Source organism: Dipodomys ordii, unplaced genomic scaffold (genome assembly GCF_000151885.1).
Source record: "Dipodomys ordii isolate 6190 unplaced genomic scaffold, Dord_2.0 Scaffold167, whole genome shotgun sequence".
NCBI lineage: Eukaryota > Metazoa > Chordata > Mammalia > Rodentia > Heteromyidae > Dipodomys > Dipodomys ordii.
The window spans coordinates 1347103-1373743 of record NW_012267383.1 but is presented as its reverse complement, the minus strand read 5'-3'; the positions used below and the strand labels follow the sequence as shown (position 1 = coordinate 1373743).

General features: G+C 41.5%; 1 protein-coding gene across 1 annotated transcript in view; it reads right to left on the bottom strand.

Annotated features, from left to right (window-relative positions):
- The window catches only part of Ipo8 (importin 8), a 44317-nt gene that overhangs the window by 4034 nt on the left and 13642 nt on the right, over window positions 1-26641 (bottom strand). Inside the window, exons 7-19 of the mRNA XM_013033439.1 lie at window positions 24943-25019; window positions 24513-24629; window positions 23055-23144; window positions 22744-22909; window positions 21275-21435; window positions 19815-19940; window positions 15650-15716; window positions 14571-14696; window positions 13537-13634; window positions 12576-12671; window positions 6289-6509; window positions 5095-5300; window positions 854-1057 (exon numbers count right to left, since the gene is read on the bottom strand). Coding sequence (XP_012888893.1) covers window positions 854-1057; window positions 5095-5300; window positions 6289-6509; window positions 12576-12671; window positions 13537-13634; window positions 14571-14696; window positions 15650-15716; window positions 19815-19940; window positions 21275-21435; window positions 22744-22909; window positions 23055-23144; window positions 24513-24629; window positions 24943-25019 — 1755 coding nt within the window. The remainder of the gene's footprint in view (window positions 1-853; window positions 1058-5094; window positions 5301-6288; window positions 6510-12575; window positions 12672-13536; window positions 13635-14570; window positions 14697-15649; window positions 15717-19814; window positions 19941-21274; window positions 21436-22743; window positions 22910-23054; window positions 23145-24512; window positions 24630-24942; window positions 25020-26641) is intronic.

The following is a 26641-nucleotide window of genomic DNA, read 5'->3' as shown; positions in this document are numbered from 1 at the left end:
AAACTTACCACAGACTCAGCACAAACGGCTACACTAAAAGGCTCGCTGCTGTCTCTCGCTCCGCATCTCCATTACGGGTTGTGCTTGTCTCCGAGGGAACCATGGCAAACCCCTTTCACACCGGAGGCCGTGCCCTGCCTCTTTCTTAGTGTCCTCCACCTACACACTTCTCCCATCACATTTCATCCTCTTCTCCAGGGTCCTATTATTCCTGTTAGAAACCTCCTAGCTGGCTGTAGTGACTCACACCAGGAGGCAGAGATCTGAGGATCATGGATCCAGCCAGCCAGAGCAGGAAAGTCTGTGAGACTCTTGCCTCCAATTAACCACCAAAAACCTGGAAGTAGAGCTGTTGCTGCAGTAAATGGCAGAGTGCTAGCCTTGAGCAAAAAAAACCAAACAAGTGAGAGCATGAGGCCCTGAGTTCAAGCCCTAGTACCAGCACAAAGAAACAAACAAAAAGAAAAGCCTAAATGTATTTTGGGCCAGATCCTAAAATAACTCCTAGCTAGAAGAAATTAAACAAGTTTAGCGGGAAAAAAAAATCTGAAGCCAAGAGCCAGTAGCTCACGCCTATAATGCTAGCTACTCAGGAGGCTGAGATCTAAGGATCATAGTTCAAAACCAGCCTGTGCAAGAAAGTCCATGAGACTCCTCTCTCCAATTAACCACCAGAAAATCAGAAGTGGAGCTGTGGCTGGAGTAGTAGAGCACTAGCCTTGAGCACAAAAGCTCAGGGATAACATGTAGGTCCCAAGTTCAAGGCCTGGCCCACATATACACACGCACATGCGCGTGCGTGCATCCGCACGCGCACACACACAGAGTGAAAATTCACAGCATAAAAACATACTTAGCAGAGCTTGAGTGAAAAATTGATATTCATCCACACTATTGTCTAGGTCAAGCGGAGTGCTGAATCCTTCCAGGGCCGTTTCCTCCAGGATTTCCTCCTCCCAGTCCTCGTCTTCATCTTCCTCATCCGCGCCTCGCCTATTCACAGACTGCATCGCCTGCACAGACACACTTTTCTCCTCCTCGTCACTGGAAATCTCCTCTGGAAATCAATCCATTCATGATTTAAAAGGAATCAAAGCACACAGTTCAAAATACAAAATAAGAAAGCAAAAGCAAGCACTATAAAATACTCTGAAAGTGGAAAAGCTACTGTATAATATCCCAAATCGCTGAGTATAGAATTTATCTTTACTGTAGTTTCCTAAAGTGACGCACAGAAAACAATTTCCTAAAATCAGTTGTCTAGCTGAACGTTACTGAAAACTTACTAATAATACTGTCTAAGCCAGGTACTAGTGGTTCACATCTATAATCCTAGCTATTCAGGAGGCTGAGCTCTTAGGTTTGTGGTTCGAAGCCAGCCTGGGCAGGAACATCTATAAGACTCATCTCCAATTAGCCATCAAAAAAAGCCAAAGTAGCAATCCCACTTTTAGGCATTTACTCAAACGATCCCAAACAAGACTATATTAAAGCTACCAGCACAACTATGTTTATCGCAGCATTATTTACATATCTAAGATATAGAACCAACCCAGATGCCCCTCAGTAGATGAATGGATGAAGAAAATGTATATTTATACAATGGAATTCTATGCCTCCATCAGAAAGAATGACATAACCGCATTTGTTAGGAAATGGAAAGACTTGGAAAAAATTATATTAAGTGAAGTAAGCCAGGCCCAAAGAAACATAGGCACCATGGTTTCCCTTATTTGCAATAACTAGTGTAAGTCTAGGACAAGCAGAAAAGGTCAAAATCTATGTACATATGACCATATAAGATGATGTTAAGTGAAATGAACCCAAGATAGGGAAACAAGTGTTTTTTTTTTCTTTCTTGCTATTGTTTGTAATGTATTTAAAATGTACTGTGATTTTTTTTGTGTATTTTTGTTTTTTATATGTTCTTTCCCCATGGTATAACCCCTGTTTTCACTGTATTTGATGTAGATGCCCTGCATCTTGTATATACATTTTTCTAATCTGGGGAGGGGAAGGGAAATAACAAAATGCTGAAATAAGGATACAGGATGACCCATTGTAACAATGAGATGCACCAGACACTATGTTGAAAACAAACTTTACAACTTGGGGCAGGGAGGGAGCTGGGAAGGTGGGGAGGGAAGGGATGGTAGGGGAAAACCAAAGGAAGAGGTAACAATGCTTGATAGGAAATGTACTCATTACCTTGCTCATGTAACTATAACCCCTCTATACAGTATTTTTACAATTTAAAAAAAAAATTTTTTTTAAAGCCAAAGTAGAATTCAACTGGAAGAGGGCTAGCCTTGAGCAAAAAAGCTCAGGAACAATGCCCAGGCCCTGAGTTCAAGCCCCAGGACTGGCACACACAGACACACACAAAAAAAGGTTCTTCAAAAGTTATAAAATTATAAATACAAGATATATTTGTAGTTTAAATATTAATTTTATGATGAGATCTGTGTGTAACCTAGTCTAGAACTCAAAATTCTCATGCTTCAGCCTCCCAAGTGCTAGAACAAACAAAACAAAAAAAAAAAAACTTTTTAAGCCACATGTACCAACTAGTTATTTTTCTTGACATTCTTATATTTTAAAATTTACTATTGGGGCTGGGAAGGTGGCTCAGTGGTAGAGCGCTTGCCTTGCATGTATGAGGCCCTGGGTTCCATTCCTCAGCACCACATAAGCAGGAAAAAAAAGCCGGAAGTGGCGCTGTGGCTCAAGTGGTAGAGCGCTAACCTTGAGCTGAAGAGCTGAGGGACAGCGCCCAGGCCCAGAGTTCAGGTCCACAACTGGACCTCCCCCCAAAAAATAAAAATTTTTAAAAAAATTTAAAAAAATATATTTACTATTGGCTGGGAATGTGGTTTAGTGGTAGAATACTTGCCTAGCATCCATGAAGCCCTGAATTTGATTCCTCACTACCACATACACAGAAAAGCCCAGAAGTGGCACTGTGAATCAAGTGGTAGAAGTAGAATGCTAGCCTTGAGCAAAAGAAACTCAGGGGCCGGGCGCTGGTGGCTCACGCCTGTAATCCTAGCTACTCAGGAGGCTGAGATTTGAGGATCGCGGTTCAAAGCCAGCCAGGGCAGCAAAGTCTGTGAGACTCTTATCTCCAATAAACCACCAGAAAATCATAAGTGGTGCTGTGACTCAAGCAGTAGAGTGCTCACCTTGAGCTGAAGAGCACAGGGACAGCGACCAAGCCCAGATTTCAAGCCCCATGGCCGACAAAAAAAAAAAAAAAACAACTCAGGAAGTGCCCCAGGACTGCCAAAAAAAAAAAAAATCTTTCATGGCCTCTTGCTCTCTCCCTTTTCTTTTCTCATCAAGGCTAGCACTCTACCACTTCAGCCACCACAGCTCTACTTCTGGCTTTTTGGTGGTTAATTGGTGGTAAGAGTGTCTTTCCTGCCTGGGCTGGCTTCAAACCATCATCCTCAGATCTCAATCTCCTGAACAGCTAGGGTTACAAGCACAAGCCACCAGTGGCCTGGCTTATAGTATTTCTGATAGGAGAAGTGATCTCTTCATGTGCACTTGGTTGGTGGTATTGGAGATTGACTCTAGATCCTCGAGATTGCTTGGCAAGTGCTCTACTACTTAAACCATACCTCAGCATTTGGGCATTTCTGAGTAGTTCCTATTAATTGTGAAGACACATGAATTATCAATGGGAGGTCATGTCATTTTTACAACACATGGATTGGGTATACAATCATTTCATCTCTCTCTCTTTTTTAATAAAAAGAAATTATGAGAGGCCTGCAGTTAAATAGCATTGTTTTCTGAGAGAGAGAGAGAGAGAGAGAATGTGTGTGTGTGTGTACGTACTGGTACTAAGACTTGAATTCAGGGCCTAGGCACTGTCCCTGCAATTCTTAGCTCAAGGCTAATACTCTATCACTTGAGCCACAGCTCTACTTTTGGCTTTTTTAGTAGTTAATTGGAGATAAAAGGGGCACAGACTTTCCTGCCTAGGCTTCAAACTGTGATCCTCAGCTCTCAGCCTCCTGAATAGCTAGGATAACAGTCATAAGCCACCAGCAACCCATCTTGAAGAACCATTATTTTTAAGTAATACAATCTCAACTACCTAAACTGTACTAAGTTCTGCTCTTAATCTAGTGGCTACTACCTTAAGTCTGCTAGCCCAGATAATACTAAATTGCTAACTTCATAGTCAAGACCACAGGATTCTGTTACAAATTTATTTCTCAAGGTGTAACAAGATCTACTAGACTCCATTTAAAAATTATTGAGGGTGGCTGGGAAGGTGGCTTAGTGGTAGAGTGCTTGCCTAGCATGCACGAAGCCCTGGGTTCAATTCCTCAGTACCACACACACAGAAAAAGCCAGAAGTGGCACTGTGGCTCAAGTGGTAGAGTGCTATTCTTGAGCCAAAGAATCTCAGGGACAGTGCCCAGACCCTGAGTTCAAGCCCCAGTACTGGCAAAAACATAAAATTTTATATATATATATATATAATTTATTTATTTATATCAAGTACCAGTGGCACTTCATGGTTTGAAGCCAGCTAAGTCAGGAAAGTCCATGGGACTCAAATCTCCATTTAACTACCAAAAATCCCGACATTTTTGACATTTTTGGAGCTGTGATTCAAGTGGTAGGGTGCTAGCCTGGAGCATGAACACTCAGGGATAGCATCCAGGATCTAAGTTCAAGCCTCAAGACCAGCACAAAAGAAAAAAAAAATCACTGATCTAAATTTATCCCACATGATCATAACAACAAAGGAAGCAAGCTCAACATCCTTGTTAAATGTGTAATAGGTACACTACAAGTCAGCTGAATGACTCCCAACGGAATAAATTCAAAGACAACATATGGTCAAATCAACAAAGCCTGGTAGAGGACCACATGCCTGAATCACAGTACTCAGAAGGCAGAGGCAAGAGGATCTCAAGTTCCAGGACAACCTGGACTCCACTGAATGTTTAAGTACTACATAGTTAGACACAGTCTCAAAGAACTAGAAATAAAATAATGAAATAAAAGGATGAAAGGCGATAATAACATGACATGAATTCAGTCACAGCATGCATCACAAGTAGAAGGCGTTACCATTTTCTTCCAGATCATCTTTCACTACTTTGGGGCGATCTTCATGGTTTACCAGTTGTCTAGAAGCACAGACTTGCTTTAGGCCAAGGAAGAGGAAGAGAATAGAGGGGATGATCTGCCCTGCCACAGCGTCCACAGCAGGAGGCCGGTTTTGTAACTCCAAGAGGACACTCAACCCTATTATACACATTTTCCGGTCATGGTGCCTGGAGGTTTTCAAAGGAAAAAAAAAGAGACATGAGAAATGCAATAAAGGACAAAGCCCAAATGCCGAAGTGTATACTAAGGTTCCTGTGGGAATTACATAAAAATACTCCATGTTTTGTTACACAAAATTCTATGGATATCAAAATTTGTAAACCAATAACTATCAGACCTAAGGGAAGCAGAGTGTCAGTGTCTCATGCCTGTAATCCTAACTACTCAGGAGGCTGAGATGTGAGGATCATAGCTCAAAGTCTGCCCAGGCAGGAAAGTCTGTGACTCTTCTCTCCAATAAACTACCTCCCAAAAGCACCAGAAGTGTATCTGTGGCTCAAGTTGTAGAGTGCTAGCCTTGGCAAAATGAAGCTCAAGGACAGTGCCCAGGCCCAGAATTCAAGCTCAAGGATTGGTGTGTACGTACGTACGTACACACACACACACACACACACACGGGTGTCAGCAATTAATATGGTGAATCTTGCTGTAATACCAACTTACAATTGATGCAAATGCTGTACCTGAGTGTTGGTGTGATGAGTTTATTAAAGTAAATGTAACTTTGCTTGACAAGAGAAAATTTCTATACAATAGAAAAAATATGAAGAGTGTCCAGACTTTTCCACCATGAGTTGTGGGTTTCCTGGTCTATGTACTTTACACAAATCTCAGCTCCCCAAAAGGTGTTTCAAAAACTGTCACTGGACACTGATGGCTCACACCTATAATCCTAGCTAATCAGGAGATGGAGATCTGAAAAGCACAGTTCAGTGCCAGCCCAGGCAGATAAATCTGAGACTCTTGATCTCCAATGAACCAGCTAAAAGCTGGAATTAGAGGTTTGACACAAATGTGAGAGTGCTGGCCTTGAGTGAAAAAGGGATATGCCTAGGCCCTGACATTAAGTCCCAGTATTGGCATGCACACACGTGCTCTCTCTCTCTCTCTCACACACACACACACACTCACTCACACAATCCACAAGGCACATACCCGAGGAAATAGTCAGTGTCATTCATCCACTGGTTTATGAACTGCACGGTGATGGGCCCCGGGTGGGGAGGCAGCTGGATGTGCTCTAAGGTGTGCAGCAGCAGGTCAGGGTTATAGTACAGTGCAGCAATAGCCACCTGCAGACACATAGTGCGGAGCTCGCTCGTTTTCACCCCTCGAGTTAATCTCTCCAAGACAAGTTGAACAAAAAGTGGAATGCACTAAAAGACAAAGAGAAAATCAGAGGAAAGTATACTAGAAACTTCCAGAAAGGTGAATACAAGCAAAAAGTGGTGTCAAAGAAGAGTCCTAATGACAATACAATGTTGGCTTCAATTGTTTCTAGTTATTTAATAGTTTTACATTCATGCCAGGTTCTAGTAGCTCACACTTGTAATCCTAGTTACTCAGAAGGCTGAGATCTGAGGATCACAGTTCAAAGCCAGCCTGGGCAAGAAAGTCTGTTGAGTTGTTTTTTTTTTTTTTGTCGGTCGTGGGGCTTGAACTCTGGGCCTAAGTGCTGTGCCTCAGCTCTTCAGCTCAAGGCTAGCGCTCTACCACTTGAGCTACAGTGCCACTTCTGGTTTTCTGGTGGTTTACTGAAGATAAGAGTTTCACAGACTTTCCTGCCCGGGCTGGCTTTCACCCGCGATCCTCAGATCTCAGCCTCCTGAGTAGCTAGAATTACAGGCGTGAGCCACTGGTGCCCGGCTTAGTCTGTGAGATTTTTATCTCCAAATACCACCAAAAAGCTGGAAGTTGAGCTGTGGCTCAAGTGGTAGAGTGCTAGCCTTGAATGAAAAGTTCAGGACAGTGCCCAGGCTCTGAGTTCAAGTCTCAGGTTTGACAGGTGCACACACACAGCTTTGCATTCTCACAAAAACCAGAGAGATTTCATCAAGAGAAGTCCTACATGTTCCTAGACTCTACTTCCTTTTTTGTACATGTGTATGCGGAGTGGTTCAAGTGGTAAAGCACTAGTCTTGAGTGAAAAAGCTCTGGGACAGTACCCAGGCCCTGAGTTCAAGCCCCAGGACAAGCATAAATAAATAATTTTTTCAAAAGCTAAGGAGGAACACAAATCCTGAGTTCAAGCCCTAGTAGTGACACAAAAACAAAAAAAATAAAAAACTTGGAAAGACTTTAGAAAACAGGCTACAGCATAGTTCAGCCCCAAACCCTGAATTTAAATTCCAGTACCAGTATCACTATGGATTTAGTAAGGGGATCACTCAATCTACTAGTGGCCTGGACATAACTCAGAGAACAGAGAAAAATTATCTCTGTCCTCATGCAGGCACTGACAGAACCTTGTGCGGAGCGCGGACCCTGATTTACGCCAGCAATGGCTCTGCTTCCCCTTACAGCAATGATCATGCAGCCTCTGGCTCACAGAACTTCTCAGTGATTCTGAATATGATAACTACATATCATACATATCTGTATACAGAAAACACCTTACGAATGAGGGTTGGTATTTTTTTTTTCCCAAACTAAATTTTCTTCCTGACAATTAGTTTCTAGATCCTACAAAACCAGCCTGCAAGTAGGATGTAGTCCATGGGCCACAGTTTACCAACACCTGGATTATTGGGCAAGTCTAAGCCCCTAACATGGATTTGTTCGATAGTCCCATCAACTGCTACTCAAAATGCTCTACAATCCAAGCAAAGGGTAAACACCTCTACTGCCAATCAAGTTTAAACCTAACTACTTGCTTGGTTTTTGTTTAACATCAGTTTTAGTTTATGGTACTGGGGCTCAAATTCAAGGCCTTGTGCTCCTGGCTTTTCCACTCAAGGCTGGTGCTCTACCACTTGAGCCAGCTCCACCTGCCATAATTTCTTTAGAACACAAAAATATAGGGGATGAGGACCTTCTGAAAATATCTAAAAAGTTCTTAGAGTCATATCAATTTTATTTGTATGGTGGCACATGCCTGTAATCCCAACACTCAGGAGGCAGAAGCAGGAAGATTACAAGTATCATGCCAGCCTGGGCTACATGAACCGTGTATGAAAAAAATGCATAAATAAAAGCTAATCCACAAATTGTGAGAAAATGTTTCCAAATTATATATGTCTGGTAAAGGACTTGAATCTACAATAAATACTGAACTCCACTAACTCAACTATGAAGAGACAAAAAATGAAATAAAACTAAACAAGAATCCAATTAGTCATTTCTCTAGAGACAAAAAAAGATACTCAAGGGCTGGGAAGGTGGCTCAGTGGTAGAGCACTTGCCTTGCATGCATGAGGCCCTGGGTTCGATTCCTCAGCACCACATAAGCAAAAAAAAAGCCAGAAGTGGCGCTGTGGCTCAAGTGGTAGAGTGCTAGCATTGAGCTGAAGAGCTGAGGGACAGCGCCCAGGCCCAGAGTTCAGGCCCACGACCGGACCCCCCCAAAAAAAAAATAGATACACAAAAAGCCAAGGAACACACGAGAAGACATTCAACATCCTTACTTATAAGAGAAATGCCAATGAAAAGTATAAGAGAAATGCCAATGAAAAGCACAATGGGATGCCACTTAAGCCTGCCAGAAGGGCTGGAAACAAACAAAAAAAAAGAAAGAGCAGCTGGATACCAGACGCTCATCCCTGTAATCCTAGATAGGAAGCTTAGATCTGAAGATCTTGGTTCAAAGTCAACCCAGGCAGGAAAGCCTATGAGACTCCTATCTCCAATTAACTACCAAAAAAGCCAGAAGTAGAGCTGTGGTCCAAGTGGTAGAGCACTAGCCTTGAGCACAAAAGCTTGGGGCAGAGCCCAGGCCTGGAGTTCAAGCTCTAGGATTGGCACAGAGAGGGGGGGAGGGGGCAAGGATCAGGAAAGAAAGAAAGGGAGGGAGAAAGGGAGGGAGGGAAGGGAGAGAGTGTGTTGAGGAAGGAAGACTTGGAGAAATGGGAACCCTCATCTACTAGCAGGAATGGGAAGTGACATGGATGCTTTGACAAGAGGATAACATTCACTCCCATGAAACTTGTAAGTCCACATGATACAAAAATTCCACTCTTGCCGGGCGCTGGTGGCTCACGCCTGTAATCCTAGCTACTCAGGAGGCTGAGATCTGAGGATCGCGGTTCAAGGCCAGCCCAGGCAGGAGAGACCGTGAGACTCCTATCTCCAATAAACCACCAGAAAACCGGAAGTGGCGCTGTGGCTCAAGTGGTAGAGCACTAGCCTTGAGCTGAAGAGCTGAGGGACAGCGCCCAGGCCCACAGTTCAGGCCCCACGACTGGACCCAAAAAAAAAAAAATCTCAGAAAGAATAAAATATCTGGGAATTAACCTAACCAAAGAGGCAAAGGACCTATTTAATGAAAAAATCTAAAGAAAGAAAGCAAAGAAGATACCAGGAAATGGAAAGACCTTCCATGTGCATGTATAGATAGAATCAATATTGTGAAAATGGCCGTACTGCCAAAAACGATATACAAATTCAACACAATCCCCATCAAAATCCCAATGATGTTCTTTATGAAATAGAGAAAACAATCCAAAAATTCATATGGAACAACAAAAGGACTAGAATAGCCAAAGCAATTCTAGGCAAAAGAAGTAATGCACAATACCACATTTTAAGCTCTACTATAAAGCCATAATAACAACTTGGGATTGGCACAAAAATAGACCCAAAGACCAATGGAATACATTAGAAGATCCAGAAATAATATAGCCAGCTGATATTTGACAAAGGAGCCAAAGACATACACTGGAAGAAACATGGCCTCTTCAACTATTGGTGTTGGGAAAACTGGGCAGCCACATGCAGAAAACTAAAAGTGGCCCCCAGCCTATCAGCATGCACCAACATCAACTCAAAATGGATTAAAGATCTTAACATCAAACCTGAAACTCTGAAACTACTGCAGGACAGAGCAGTAGAGACACTAGAACTTATAGGCATAGGCAGGAACTTCCTGAACAGAATCCCAAGGTCAAAACAAATGGGAGAGAGACTCGACAAATGGGACTACCTTAAATAAAAAGTTTCTGCACAGCTGAAGATGTAGCTGCCAAACTAGAAAGACAACCAATCAACTGCAAAAAATATTTACCAACAACATATCAGACAAAGGCCTAATATCCATTATATACAGGGAACTCAAGAAACTAATCCCTCCCAAATCTAACAAACCAATCTTTTTGGAAGAAAAGATAAAAAACGCCACCAAAGAAACACATGAGGAAATGTTCATCATCCCTGGCTGTAAAGGAAATGCAAATAAAAATAAATTTGAGCTACCACCTTACCCCAGTCAGAATGGCCCACATCCTAAAGCCAGCCAACGACAAATGCTGGAGGGGATGCAGAAGAGGAACCCTGTTTCATTACTGGTGGGAATGTATACTAATACAACCACTTTGGAAAGCAGTCTGGAGATTCCTCAGAAAGCTAAATATAGACCTCCCCTATGACCCAGCCATACCACTCCTACATCTACCCTGAGCAACAGGGACCAGGAAACAAGGACACATGCACCTCCATGTTCATTGCTGCATTGTTCACAATAGTCAAGATATGGAAACAACCCAGATACCCCACTACCGGTGGATGGATCTAAAAATTGTGGTACTTATATACAATGGAATATTATGCAGCCATTAGAAAGGAGAAAACAATAGCATTTGCAAGGAAATGGATGGAACTAGAAGAAATCATGTTGAGAGGGGTAAGCCAAGATCAGAGAGACAAATGGCACATGATCTCCCTGATATGCAGATGTTAAATCCAAAATGAAGGAGATATGACAAAGTACACAGGACTCAAGACATAAAGGATCTCTTTTTGTCATATCATTTCTAGATGACCCCATGTCCTTCACCTCATATATGGTATATACATGTGTATATACACATGTATATACCATATATAGGAAAAAGGCACAGAATCAGAGGGAAACAGAGGAAAACATACAGCAGAGGGGCCCATCAGCTGCACTGGACATTGATGAAAGTGAACTAGAAACTCAAGGGCAGTGATGAGAGAGAAAGGGGGAATAGCTTATACTGAGCAAAAGGAAAGAAATGTACATGTCACCCAATTTGGAAAAAATAGTGTCAAGATATGTAGAGACAGTAAGCTTTATAGACCACGACAATAACAATGCACCTCATAAAGGTTAAAATGTGTTTGGCTTTAAGTATCACTACCCCACAATACTATGAATTTTATGAAATTTATGTAATCACTTAATCTCAATAGAGAAAAAAATACATAAAGAAAAAGATAAAAGAAAAAATATATGGAGCAAATATTACTGAACTAAAAAAGGGTAATTAAGACAAGCACTGTACCTCATGCCTGTGATCCTAGCTACTCAGGAGGCAGAGACCTAGAGGACCTTGGCTGGAAGTTAGTCTGGACAAAAAAAGTCTTAGAGGCCCCATTTCCAAGTAAGAAGCAAAAGTGCTGACTACAGACATGATCAGCCATGAGAAAAAGACTAAACAAGAGCATGAGAGCCTAAGTCCAAGCCCCAGTACTGGCAAAAAAGTATAGCATGCCAAATACCAGTGGCTCACGCCTCTAATCCTAGCTACTCAAGAGGCTGAGATCTGAGGATCACAGTTCAAAGCCACCCTGGGCAGGAAAGTCTGTGAGACTCTTATTCCAATTAACCACCAAAGAAGCCAGAAGGGGAGCTATGGCTTAAGTGGTTGAGTGCTAGCCTTGAGCAACAAGCTCAGAAACAGTTCCCAGGTTCTGAGTTCAAACCTCAGGATCAGCACAGTAAATAAAAATAAAAAGCCAAGCACTGGCTTGTAATGTAATCCTAGTTTCTCAAGAGACTGAGATCTAAGGATCACTGTTTGAAGCCAGCCAGAGCAGAAAAATCTGTGAGACTCCTATCTCCAATTAAACAGCAAAAAAAAACAGAAGTAGACCTGAGGCTCAAGCAGTAGAGTACCAACCAGCCTTGAGTAGGAAAAGCTAAGGGACAGCACACAGGCATAAGCCCAACACTGGTATTAAAAAAAAAAAATTGCAAATCACTAAGCACAATTTCCACATTTGTTTCTTCATCATCCTATGAACCGCTCCTTATTTCATAATTTTCTGTGCATTTAGTTCTCAGCTAGAATGCAAATTACAAGGCCCAGACTGTATGGCTTTTTGTCATTTGAATAGAATTTGCACAAGTCAGGAAAAGAAACAACAACAAAAAACGGTGGTGGGTTATCGCCTCAGTACTCCATCCAAACATAACCAAAATGTCAATCAGGCCTGTTGATGATAAACACAGATGTTGAGTAGGTTACTTCCCTCACATGCATTACCTGATCAATTCCCCTTCCTTTGCACTGAAGAATGATGACTTCCAGAAGCTTCGCTGCATGACATTCAGCATCTTCTCCTGCATCTCCACAGAGCACCTACAATAAAAGATAACTTGGCTCAGCACCAAGAATCATTGCATAAAATTCGTCAAAGGCTCTTAAAACAAGCATCCATATAAATTCAGTCACAGGACTCAGCTTCACCCTAGTACCTGCTCAGCCTGAAAAAGGGAAGGAAGAATACAACCCCGCTCTTTGCTCTAGTACCTAATTACATTCCTTGTTTGTTTATTATGGTATGTCAGTCCCGGGGCTTGAACTTTGGGTCTGGGCACTGTCCCTGAGCTATTTTAGTCAAGGCGAGCACTCTACCACTAGAGCCACAGCTTCACTTCTAGCTTTATTGGAGCTTAGTTGGAGATAAAGAGTCTCATGGACTTTATTGCCTAGAATGGCTTTGAACCATGATCCTCAGATCTCAGCCTCCTGAGAGGCTAGGATTACAGGTGTGAGCCACCAGTACCTGGCTTGTCTCTCTCTTAGCTTTTTCACTGAAGGCTGGCACTCTACTACTTAAGCCAAAACTCCCCCTTCCTGCTTTGGGCTAGTTAACTAGAGATAAAAGTCTCACCAACTTCCCTGCCTGGGCTGACTTCAAACCACCAACCTCGGGTCTCAGCCTCCTGAGTAGCTAGATTACAGGAGTGAGCCACAGTGCCTGGCTTAAATTGCTAAACATTTTAAGGCACAATGCAGAACATGTGACTTTCAAAATACAACAATCTAAACTTCATTTTGGAAATGCACACTCACAAATATAGGCTGATCAATGCATAGATGAAACATTCAAGAAATACATGAGGGAAGCTGGGCACCAGTAGGACCAGCAAAAACAAAAACAAAAAAACACAGAAATCTTAGTAAAGCATACTGTGACAAATGCTTACTGTGACATGCTTACCTTCCTACACATTGTGAAAAGGACTTCTAAATGTTTTGGATTTGACAGTAAAGTATTTGTATCTATTGTCACATAATTATGCAGGAGAGGCATCATATCTGGAAAAAAATTTAAAAACCTGTGAGACTTCACAAGAGCAGGAGAAATAAATGATTCCCACTGAACCAACAGCTCTGTAGCAGCCACAAACCTAGAATTAAAGTAACAAACCAGCCCCACTCCTGAATAAAGGCCTTAGGAGTCTGAAGGATGGAAATGCTCACCACTGTGGCCCAACTTCAAATTGTCTCTTTCATCCTCACACTACAAGCTTCTGACCTGGCTCCTGAGAGTTCCCCTCACCCTCCCTCCTTGGGCCCCCACTGAAATGTCAACGTCAGAAGTTCTACTGCTAGGTGCTGGTGGAAAACGTCTGTCATCCTAGCTACTCAGGAGGCTGAGATCTGAGGGTCCAGGTTGTAAGCTAGTGGGGAAAGGAAAGTCCATGAGACTCTTATCTCCAATTAACCAGCAAAAAGCTAGAATCAGACGTATGGCTGAAGTGGCAGAGCACTGGTCTTGAGTGGAAAAAGCCACACAAGGGCGTGAGGAAGGCCTGAGTTCAAGCCTCAGTACTAGCACTAAAACAAACAACAACAACAAAAAAAGAACAGGCTCCTGAAGTCCTTGCTAAGATTAAAGTTTAGAACATAGTTGGTATTCAAAAAGCATTTATGGGAAAGAGCTATGGCTCAAGTGGTAGAGCGCTAGCCTTGAGCAAAAGAAGCTCAAGGACAGTGCCCAGTCCCTGAGTTCAAGCCCAGAACCAGCACCAAAAAAAAAGCATGTATGAAATTTCATGGAGAGATACTCTGCTAGTAAATTAACTTCAGATACAAGAAATCCCTCTACCTCCACTGCCTGTATCTCCAGGCCCTTTACTTGACAGGAAAGAAAGAGTCGTTTCTGATTAGTACAGAATCACACGAGTTTTTATTTCAGGTATTCATAGCTAAACACAGAAGACCAAAAATGTTCTAGGGCCCAAGCCATACCTGTAAAGTATTCAAAGCAATCCTGCTGAAAAACTTCATATAAAATACCTAGAAGCTGCCACATATGAGGGGAGATGGTGTGGCAGGTTAAACTATATGCCAGGGAAAGAATTTCTTCATAGAATTCTAGAAGGAAGAAAATCTCTAGTTAGCAAAGTAGGAAAAAGCAAAAAGGCAGAGAACAAAGCTCACAGAAGAGAGTGTTTCTGAGCAGAGTGACTACAAGCAGCCCTTGCTCAATGGTTTTTTTGTTGTTATTTTTTTGTTTTTGTCAGTTATAGAGCTTGAACTCAGGGTCTAGGTACTATCTCTGAGCTTTTGTGCTCAAGGCTAGCACTCTACCACTTTGAGCCACACTTCCACTTCTGGTTTTCTGGTGGTTTATTGGAGATAACAGTCTCATGGACTTTCCTGCCAGGGCTGGCTTTTAAACTGCAATCCTCAGAGCTCAGGCTCCTGAGTTGCGAGAATTTCAGGTGTGAACCCCCAGTGCTCAGCTTTCCTCAGGATGTTTTACGTACAGATCCACTTCTTCCTATTGCTCACCAAGACCACCCTTTACTCTGCCACCCAAGGCAAAACTTAGCTTTTGGTTGCTGGTGGCTCACACCTTTAATCCTTAGTTATTCAGGAGGCTGAGACCTGAGGATTATGATTCAAAGATAACCTTGTAAGGAAAGTTCTTGAGACTCTTGTCTGAAATTAACCAGCAAGAAACCAGAGTGGATCTGTGGCTTAAATGGTAGGGTACCAGCCTTGAGCAGAAAAGCTAAGGAAGTACACAAGTACATGTACAAGGAAGTACACACATACGTGTCTCACACACACAACACACTCAAAAATATGTCTGTCCTTAAAAGGTTCCAAGGTCAAAAATCCTTAATTGGGTATAAGTTTATTTCTGAATGAAAATATAAATATTGAACATTAGACAGTATATTCCAAAATTTAAGAGAAAGCCAAGTTTCTCCTCAAAATTACACATCTTGTTAAATTTTAAAAGCTAATAATGTACTTTGATTTCCTCAAATTAAAAAATAAAATCTCAGTTTACCTTTATAGTCACATGTTGAACTTACCAATTACATGTTTTTGTAAAACAAGATCAATAATCCGTAGACAGATATTCTCTAATTGCTGAGTAATCTAAAAGAAATTTTAAATATTTATTTTAAAATTCATCATGATGATCTTTTTGGGGGTGGGAGTTGCTTTCGTTTTTGCCCCAACTCTGGGCCTGGGCAGCCCCTGAGCTCTTTTTTGTTCAAAGATAGCACTCTATCACTGAAGTCACAGCACCACAACTGGCTTTTTCTGTGATTAAATGGAGATAAGCCTGGGCAGGAACTCCAAGAGTTTCTTATGGCCAATAAACTACCACAGGTGGCTCATACCTGTAATCCTATTAAAGAGGCTGAGATGTTAGGATCCAGGTCTGAAGCCAACTGTGACACAAAAGTCAGTAAGATTCTTGTCTCCAATTAACCAACGAAAACCTAGAAGTGGAGCTGTGGCTCAAGGTAGAGCACCAGCCTTGAGTGAACATGCTAAGGGAGAGGGTATGAAGCCCTGAATTCAAGTCCCAGTACTATCAATCAATCAACCAACCAACCCATCCACAAACAAGATCTGTTGTGTAAAAAAGATGTTCACAATATTAACAAGTCCTACGCTTATCAACATATACTCAGAGCCAGGCACTGGTGGCTGACGCCTGTAATCCTATCTACTCAGGAGGCTGAGGTTTGAGGATCTCGGTTCAAAGATAGCCCAAGCAGGAAAGTCTAAGACTCTTATCTCCAATTAACCACCAGAAAACCAGAAATAGACTGTGGCTCAAGTGATAGAGTGCTTACCTTGAGCTAAAGAGCTCAGGGACAGCACCCAGGCCCAGACTCACATACACATACACACACACAACCATGCTCAGAGCCAGGCTGTAATTCTAGCTACTCAGAAACCTGAGATCTGAGGATCACAGTTCAAACAACCTGGACAGAAAAGTCCCCATGAGACTCTTATCTCCAATTAACTACTCAAAAACTGAGGAGGCACTGTGGCTCAAGTGGTGAAGTGCTAGCTTTGATCACAAAGAGGCTGAGAGACATCACCCACATCCTGAGTTCAAGCCCCACAACCAACAACAACAACAAAAAGTAAATAAAAATAAAATTAAAACATGTTCAGGTGGGCACTAACAGCTTGTGCCTGTAATCCTAGCTACTCAAGAGGCTGAGATCTAAAAATTATGGCTCAAAGTCAGCCCAAAAAGGAAAGTCTATGAGACTCTTGTATCCAATTAGAGCTGTGGATCAAGTGGTAGAGTGACAACCTTGAGCAAAAAAGCTCAGGACAACATCCAGGTCCTAAGTTCAAGCTCCAGGACCAGCACAAAATATATTTTAAAAAACAACTATGTTGGCTGGGAAGATGGCTCAGTGGTAGAGCGCCTGCCTTGCATGCCTGAGGCCCTGGGTTCGATTCCTCAGCACCACATAAGCAAAAAAGAAAAAAGCCAGAAGTGGTGCTGAGGCTCAAGTGGTAGAGCGCTAGCCTTGAGCTGAAGAGCTGAGGGACAGCGCCCAGGCCCAGAGTTCAGGCCCCACGACCGGACCCCCCCCCAAAAAAAAAACACTATGTTTCATCTCACACATGGTAAGAGTACAAATTCAGTGCAACTTCAGCACTTCAGTCTCACAATGGTTAAAGCTATTGCCTGGGAGAAAACAGCAAACATCTGGATTTTTGGAGTGTAGTTGGTACATGCCATCAAGGACAAGTTAGTAAAAGTCTTCAAATTCTGCTTATCTGTACAAAATGACACATAAGAGACTATTCATACCAGGCACCAATGGCTCACTCCTGTAATCCTAGCTACTCAGAAGGCTGAGATCTGAGGATAACGATTCAAAGCCAACCCAGGCAGGAAAGTCTGTAAGACTCTTATCTCCAATAAACCAACAGAAAGCCAGAAATGGCGTTGTGGCTCAAGTGGTAGAGTGCTCGCCTTGAGCTGAAGAGCTAAGGGACAGCACCCAGGCCCAGAGTTCAAGCCCCACAACGGACAAAAAAAAAAAAAAAAAAGAATACTCATTGAAACAATGCTTATGATTGTTAATAACCAAAGTTCCATTTAAACAAGGAACAAGTAAACAGTACGGATTACCTAAGAATACATTATATAAATTCATATAGAATGTTAGTGAGCAATTTGACAGGATCACCAGAATAATTTAAAAAATCAACTAAGAACTATAACTATGCTAGCTTTTTCATAAATGAAAAATATAGCTGGGTGTCAATGACTAATCCTAGTTACCTGGGAGGCTTAAGTAAGAGGACTGTGATTTCAGAGCAGCCCAAGCAGAAAAAATTTCAAGATCTTTCTTGATTTGTAGCTGGGCACAGCAAAACAGGCCTGTCACCCCAAGCTACATGGGCAGCTGAGACTGGGAGGATTCTGATTTAGGCCAGTGTGGGCAAATGTTCATGAGTGTTATCTCAACAGAGAGAAGCTGCACCTTCCTGTGATAGAGCAATGGCAAGAAGCCAAGCAAGATGGTGGCTCAGGTGTGTAAAAGGAGGAAAGCAACACACTATTCTAAAAACAGGGCTGGAGGTGTGGGTTAAGTAGTAGAGTGTTCTGAGTTCAAACCCTAGCACTTACAAAAAAAAAAAAAGACAATGGTGGTTTATGCCTGTAATCCCAGATACAGAGGAGGCTAAGATCTGAGGATCACATTTTAAAGCCAGCCTAATTAACCACTAAAAAAGTCAGAAATAGAGGTGTGGCTCAAGTGGTAGAGTGCTAGCTTTGAGCAAAGCAGCTCAGTGACAGCACCCAGGCTCTGAGTTCAAACCCAGGACTGGCATGAAAAGAAGGAAAGAAAGAGAGGGGTACAGAGAAGAAGGGAGGGAGAGAAAGAGAGAGGAAGGGAGAGAGAAAAAAGAAAAGACAAATATACGCAGTAATTTTAATTTTTGCTTGTATAGTAACAGAAAACTCTGGAAGAATAAAAATAACTTAAAAAGGACTTAAATATCTGGAGAGGTGAATAACAAGGTTCACTAAATATCTTATCATACTTTCAAAACTATTTAACATACGTTTTTATTAAATACTTTGTGTGTCCCAGTAGCAGAACTTGAACCCAGGGCTCTATGTTCTTGCTTAGCTTTTTTGCTCAAGGCTGGAATTCTACCACTTGAGCCACATCTCCAAGTCTGGCTTTTGGCTAGTTAAATAGAGATAAGAATCTCTCAGAATTGTCTGTCTAAGCTAATTTTGAACCTGGATCCTCAGATCTCAGCCTTCTGAGTAGCTAGGAATACCTGAGCCACCAGTGGCTGGCTTTATTAAAATACTTGTTTTTTTTCCCCGGTCAGTTGTGGGGCTTGAACTCCGGGCCTAGGTGCTGTCCCTGAGCTCTTCGGCTCAAGGCAAGCACTCTACCACTTGAGCCACAACGCCACATCCAGCTTTCTGGTGGTTTATTGGAGATAAGAATCTCACGGACTTTTCTGCCCAAGGCTGGCTTTGAACCCCAATCCTCAGATCTCAGCTTCCTCAGGAGCTAGGATTACAGATGTGAGCCACTGGCACCCAACTAAAATACCTTTAAATAAGAAAAACTTACAATCCCTCATGGGTTATAGTTTTCATTTAAATATCCAGTTTCAACTTTTGAGCACAGACTAATATTCAGTTAAAACTCTTTTGTATTCTATTTTCTATTACTTTTTTATTTTTAATTGGTCTATAATGTGTTTGTGTCTCTGTGTGCATATATGTGTGTGTATATATATATATATATATATATATACATATACATATGTATTTTTGTAGAATGCCCTTTGATAATTTGATACATTAAACTATTAAAGTTCAAAGGACTGAATATTTCCCAATTAAAAATATTGCCAAGCTGGGCACTGGTAGCTCATGCCTATAATACTAGCTACTTAGAAGGCTGAGTCAGTCACTGTCCCTGAACTTTTATGCTCAAGGCTAACACTCTACCACTTGAGCCATAGCTCTACTTCTAGCTCTTTGCTGGTTAACTGGAGGTTAAGTCTCACAGTCTCTCCTGCCTGGTCTGGCTTCAAACTATGATCTTTTCAGATCTCTGCATCTTGAGTAAACCTAACATTTTTAAAGCCAAGAAGCAATTTTCAAAGCTAAAACCTTAAAATTCATAACTACTAGTCATCTAAATTTCAGCTAACATGCTGTAAAACTCTCACCTCTTGATGATCTTCCACAACTGTTAAAATTGTATCAATGGTATGTAAAATTCCCATAGCCATTACTGTTTTGTCCTCAACTTCTTCATATTCATCACTTTGAAGAACTTTGCCAAATATTTCAGCCTATGAAATCACATTAAAATATTCAACAATTAGTACCATAACATCCCCACAGAAAAAAGGCAGTGAGTGCCACCTATCTAAATGTTGGCAGTATTCAGTCTTTTAATTCTACATTTGGTTGACTGAATCCTCGATTTTTTGTTTTGTTTTGGGTTTTTTTTTGTCAGTTGTGGGGCTTGAACTCTGGGCTTGGGCACTGTCCCTAAGCTCTTCAGCTCAAGGCTAGTGCTCTACTACTTGAGCCACAGCGCCACTTCCGGTTTTCTGATGGTTAATTGGAAGTAAGAGTTTCACAGACTTTCCTGCCCAGGCTGGCTTTGAACCATGATCTTCAGATCTTAGCCTCCTAAGTAGCTAGGATTACAGCTATGAGCCACCAACGCCTGGCTAACCTCTTGTTCTTTACAACAAAACATATCATATTTTTAATTTATCCAGTCTCTCTAGTCTATTCATTAAAGTGAGACATACATTAGTTATTACAACCATTATCTAATATTTAACTTTTGATTATGATTAGGCAATAAAATCAACATTTAGAAAAATTAAAATCGAGTAACACTAAAAAGAAAACTGAAACTGGGTACTGGTGGTTCATTCCTATAATCCTAGCTATTCAGGAGGGACTGGGGTTTGAAGCCAGTCAGGCTAGAAAAATCTGAGATGCTGATCTCTGATTATCAACCAAAAAGACAAAAGTGGAGCTATGATTCAAGTGGGCCAGCTTTGAGTGGAAAAGCTAAGAGACAGAGTATAGGCCCCACTTCAACCCTAATATCAGCACCAAGGAGAGAAAAAAAAAAAAAGCAATGAGAGGAAAGAAAAAAAAGAAAAAACTGAGACAAGAAAGACACAAAAAAACAAAACAAAAAGAACAGACATGCACTGGGCCTTATACCTTTAATCCTAGCTACTCAGGAGGCTGAGATCTAAGGACCTTAGTTGGAAGCTAGCGTGGGCAGAAAAGTCCTTGAGACTCTTATCTCCAATTAACCACAAAAGGCTGGAAGGCCCGAGAACAACACGGCGGGGGGGGGGGGGGGGTGGGGAATGACACACAAAACTAATAGGGTAATTATGAAAAAAATCCCTTAAAGGAAATTCCAGATTTTAAGTCCAGAAAATGGGAATTTATGTTACATCAAGGCATATCAGTATGAAACTTCAGAATAGATTAAAAAAATTATCCTAAATGTTACTAGATGTAAGTTAAATTAACATAAAAATACCATAATCAACGGAGCAAATATTTCCAGCTACAAGTCACTAAACTCCCAAAGGTGGAATTTAATTTTCAGATTATTCTAACCAGCATGACCTTTACCCCGCCTTACCAGGTTCTGGGTCATGTCCACAGCAATGGAAGCCACTTCCTGATTGTATTCACAGATCAGCTTCTGAATCACATTAGTGACATCATCATTTTCTGTCTCTCGAACAATGTGCAACAGTTCCTGCATAATCGGCCTCACGTGGGGCTTCATATATTCCTTAGCTAATATAGTAAAATACAAAATTAGTCATGCACAGAAGGTAAAGAAACTAAATTGGTCACAAGGTCCAATGACAGGTCACTATCCATCTAAACTTCAAGATGAGTACTTGCTCTGCAACAGCTATACCAAATCAGGCTTATCACTACATTGATTTCCTCACAGGTAACAGAAAGATATGCAATTCTTCCCAAGAAAGGACTGACCAATCCAGTTGCAGTGGCTTACACTTGTAATCCTAGCTACTCTGGAGGCTGACATGTGAGCATATAAGTTAGAAGCCAGCCTTTGCAGGAAACTACACGATAGCAGGAAAAGCCCAGAAGTAGAGCTGTGGTTCAAGTAGCAAACTTGAGCAAAAAAGCTAAGAAACAGCAACCAGGCTCCGAATTCAAGCCCCCAAACTAGCAATTAAAAGAAAAAAAAAAAGACTGTCCAGCTGCATTGCCACCAACTTCAGACTCAAAGGAGAATTCCTAATTATACATATGTTCTGTCATCAGCATGACCTGAAGAACATAAACATTATCAGTAATAATGATGAGTACTTAAAAAAAAAAAATTATAGCCGGGCACCAGTGGCTCACACCTGTAATCCTAGCTACTCAGGAGGCTGAGATCTGAGAATGGGGTTCAAAGCCAGCCCAGGCAGGAAAGACCGTGAGACTCCTATCTCCAATAAACACTAGAAAACTGGAAGTGGCGCTGTAGCTCAAGTGGTAGAGTGCTCGCCTTGAGCTGAAGAGCTGAGGGACAGCGCCCAAGCCCAGAGTTCAAGGCCCATGACCGACAAAAAAAAAAAAAAAATTATGGGGGCTGGAAGGTGGCTCAGTGGTAGAGCGCTTGCCTTGCATGCATGAGGCCCTGGGTTCGATTCCTCAGCACCACATAAGCAAAAAGAAAAAAAGCCGGAAGTGGTGCTGTGGTTCAAGTGGTAGAGCGCTAGCCTTGAGCTGAAGAGCTGAGGGACAGCGCCCAGGTCCAGAGTTCAGGCCCCACGACCGGACCCCCCCCCCAAAAAAAATTATGTAGCCAGGCCCCCAATGGCTCATGCCTATAGTAGCTACTCAGAAGGCTGAAGTCTAAGTATCATGATTCAAAGCCAGCTTGGGTAGGAAAGTTAGTGGAACTCATCACCAATTAAGAAAATCCATAAGTGGAGGTGTGGCTCAAGGGATACTTCCTTGAGCAAAAGAGCTAAGGGAGAGCTTGAGGCCCAAGAGCAGCATAAAAATAAATACATTAATACATAAATACATAAATGCATGAATACATAAATAAGAACTGCAGTAAAAGGTGCTTTGGCTTACCCTGGATCTGGTTAGAAATTAATGACTGCAGGGCCAGGGCAGCTTCCACTTTGACAGGCATCTCTTTGTCTTCAATCAGGCTCTTCTTTGCTAACTCCACTGCACTTCCTAGGTTCTGTTCATTATGAAATTTCAAAGAACTAAAAGCATGCAGCACCCAGCAGGACTGTGTTCCCAAAAGAATCAAAGAAGGTTGCATCAGTACTAATGTTACACAGGTAAGAGCTCCAGAGTAACACTTTACTTTTATTTCTAGAGTTACCAAAAAGATGGAGACTTTAAGATACATAATAGAACTAAGGAAAACTTACTCGAGCTCGAAGATATCCCAGGTTAGATAACAACAAAGGAAATACGTGATTCTGAAGAAACAACTCAATTTGGTCCTTGAATAAACTTTTCTGTTAGGAAACAGAAATTAAACTTCAATGCAACACTTTCTAATAATTTATGGCTAATATGACTTGCATTTATATATTTCCCTTTTTTATACTGACATAATTTCTTTTATAAATAAGTTGCTTCCTGTCTTTCATTTCCTTTTTTAAAAAAATATACTTCCCCCAGGTGCCGATGGCTCACAACTGTAATCCTACTCAGGAAACAGATCTGAGGATCATGATTCAAAGCCAGACTGGGCAGGAACGTTCAGAAGAGGTACTATGGCTCAAGTGGTAGAGCACCTGCCCTGAGCTGAAGAGCTCAGGGATGGCGCCCAGGCCCAGAATTCAAGACCCATAACCGACAAAATAAATAAATAAATTTAAAAAAATACACACTTCCAACATGGACCAGTGGCTCATGCCTATAAACCTAGCCTACTCAAGAGGCTAAGATCTGAGGATCGTGTTTCAAATCCAGTCCAGGCAGAATAGCCCCTATGAGACTTATCTACAATTGACCACCCAAATACCAGAGGTGGAGCTGTGGCTCAAAGTGGTAGAGCACTAGTCTTGAGCAAAAGAGCTCAGGGACAGTACCCAGGCCCTGAGTTCAAGCACTACAACCGAAGGGGAGGGAATATATATATTTCCATTTACCATTTGTAAAATTGTTTTGACATATTGTACTGTTGTGTTTTTTGTTTTGTCAGTCTTGGGGCCTGAGCTCTGGGCCTGGACACTGTCTCTCAGCTCTTCAGCTCAAGGTTAGCACTCAACCACTTGAGCCACAGTGCCACTTCTGGCTTTTCCTGCTTCTGTGGTGCGGAGGAATTGAACCCAGGGCCTCATGCATGCAAGGCAAGCATTCTACCACTGAGCCACCTTCCCAGTCCCATATTATGTGTTTTAAAATAAGACAAATGGTACCTTAGATTAATTGAATAATGAGTGATTTTTGTTGAAATAAGAAATAATGCTAAATGGGGCACCAGTTGCTCTTGTCTGTCATTCTAGCTATTCAGGAGGTGGAGATCTGAGAATCACACTTTGATGCCAGCCAGAGCAACAAATCTGAGACTCTTATCTCAGGTAAGCAACAAAAGACAGGTAGTGGAGCTATAGCTCAAGTGGTAGAGTGTCAGCCTTGAGTAATAAAGCCAATTGGTATCAAGTTCTGAGTTCAAGCCCTAGTACTGGAACAAAAACAAATAAGTTATTTTGGATCATTTTTTATAGAGCAATAGTTTCATGATGAAAAACTAACAAAAGTAAAATTTCCTTTTTATGAAATAAGTAGGTCATCTAGAAGTAGTCACCAGTTTAAAATTATGGATAATTTCCAATATTTGCATCCTATTGAATAAAACAAATTTTGTTCATCTTAACCTTTAATAAAATCTCAGCTAGGGAACCAATCACATGCAGGGCTCCATCTTTCTTCCTAGGGTCAAAGTTCAGGTCTGTTAGGATTTGATAACAGAATGTCATCATTTTTGGCAACACCTAAAGAAATAGAGGAATCCATTTTAGTGCTCAGGAATTTGCATTGGATTATTACAATATCAGTATGATGCACAAATTTTCAAAAATAAAGATATTTTATGGTGTTTTTAGTAAAACAACTATATGCTCAATAAGAAAGGTATTTATTACAGGAAAATAAGCAAAGATACTTCACCCTTTTCTCTTTACTAGAACAACTAAACATCCTTAAGGGGACAGGCTATAATTAATAACAATACAATTTCCAGACACTAAGAATATGTTCATCAAACAGGCTACTTTTGTCTGGGATATAAGAGAAGCAATTACATACCTCTTTCCTCTTCCTTGCAGCAGTGTATAGCAGAGTCTGAGCCGCTGTGGTGGGAGAGGCATAATCTTCAAAAATATCTGTGATTTCAACATTAAATCACATTAGTGAACAAACTGTCACTTAGTAAATACATTTTATTACCTTTAAATAACTGTACAAAGGGGTTTGAATTCAACAAACCAGCTTTTAATATAGCACATCTCAATCAACGTCACCTCTCCCATCATTCTCATCTCTCCCAATCCCACCCTCAAGTAACCTGCTTCCATTTTCACATCTGCACTAACATCTGCTGTTGGTTATATTCTTTTTTGTTGTTGTTACTTTGAGGTTTTTTTTGGTCAGTCGTGGGACATGAACTCTGGGCCTGGGCACTGTCCCTCAGCTCTTCAGCTCAAGGCTAGTGTTCTACCACTTGAGCCACAGTACCACTTCCGGCCTTTTCTACTTCGGTGGTGCTGAGGATTTGAACTCAGAGCCTCAGGTATGCAAGGCAAGCACTCTACCATGGTGCTACCTTCCCAGCCCTATTGTTTGTATTCTTGATGGTGGCCATTCTACCTGGAGTTGTTTTGACTTACATTTCCTTTATAGCCAGAGATACTGAGCATTTCCTCATGTGTTTCTTAGCCATTTTTACATCTTCTGAGAAGTCTCTATTTAGCTCCTTTGCCCATTTATTAAATGGGTTATTAATTCTTTGGAGCTTTCATTTTGTTTTTTGTTGTTTTTTTTTTTTTTTTGGTCGGTCTTGGGGCTTGAACTCTGGGCCTAGGCACTGTCCCTCAGTTCTTCAGCTCAAGGAGAGCATGCTACTGCTTGAGCCACAGTACCACTTCCAGTTTTCTGGTGGCTTATTGGAGATAAAGAAGTCTCATGGACTTTCCCTGCCCAGGCTGGCTTTGAACCACGATCCTCAGATCTCAGTCTCCTAGTAGCTAGGACTATAGGCGTGAGCCACCGGCACCCAGCTGGAGATTTTGTTTTTTGAGCTCCTTGTATATTCTGGATATTAAGCCCTTGTCAGATGTGTAGGTGGCAAAATTTTCTCCCACTTTATAGGTTGTCTTTTGAGTTGAGTAACTATGTCATTCTCTGTGCAGAGACTTTTTAGCATAACGCACTCCCATTTGTAATTCTTTCTCCAATTTGCTGAGCCCCTGAAACTCTTAGAACTCAGAAAGTTCCTGGCTATGCCAGTTAAGTTCCGATTTTCTCCTACTCATTCCTATAGTATAAATAGATTGCCACCTGATCAATACTTTTCTAGAACACAAAATAAAACAGCTCCCCTGATACTGGGTTACAGCAGAGAGAAAATAAGGACATTTACTTATCAGCACTGTCAGATATACCATGGTCACCAAATTCTACAGGCTGCCCTTTCATTATGAGCATAATAAAAAAATAAATTTAAAAAAAAAACAATAAATCTAGCTGTTGCTATTTCATGCCTGAAACCCTAGCTACTCAGGATACTGAGATCATTGGATTCCAGTTCAGAGCAGTCCTAGGCAGAAAAGTCTGAAACTCTTATCTCCAATTAAGCAGGAAAAGGCCAGAAGTAGAGCTGAGGCTTAAGTGGTTGAGCACTAGCCTTAAGTGAAAGAGCCCAGTGAGAGTGCAAGGCCCTGAATTCGAGTACTAGCACCTCCCTCCACCACACACACACACACACACACACACACACACACACACA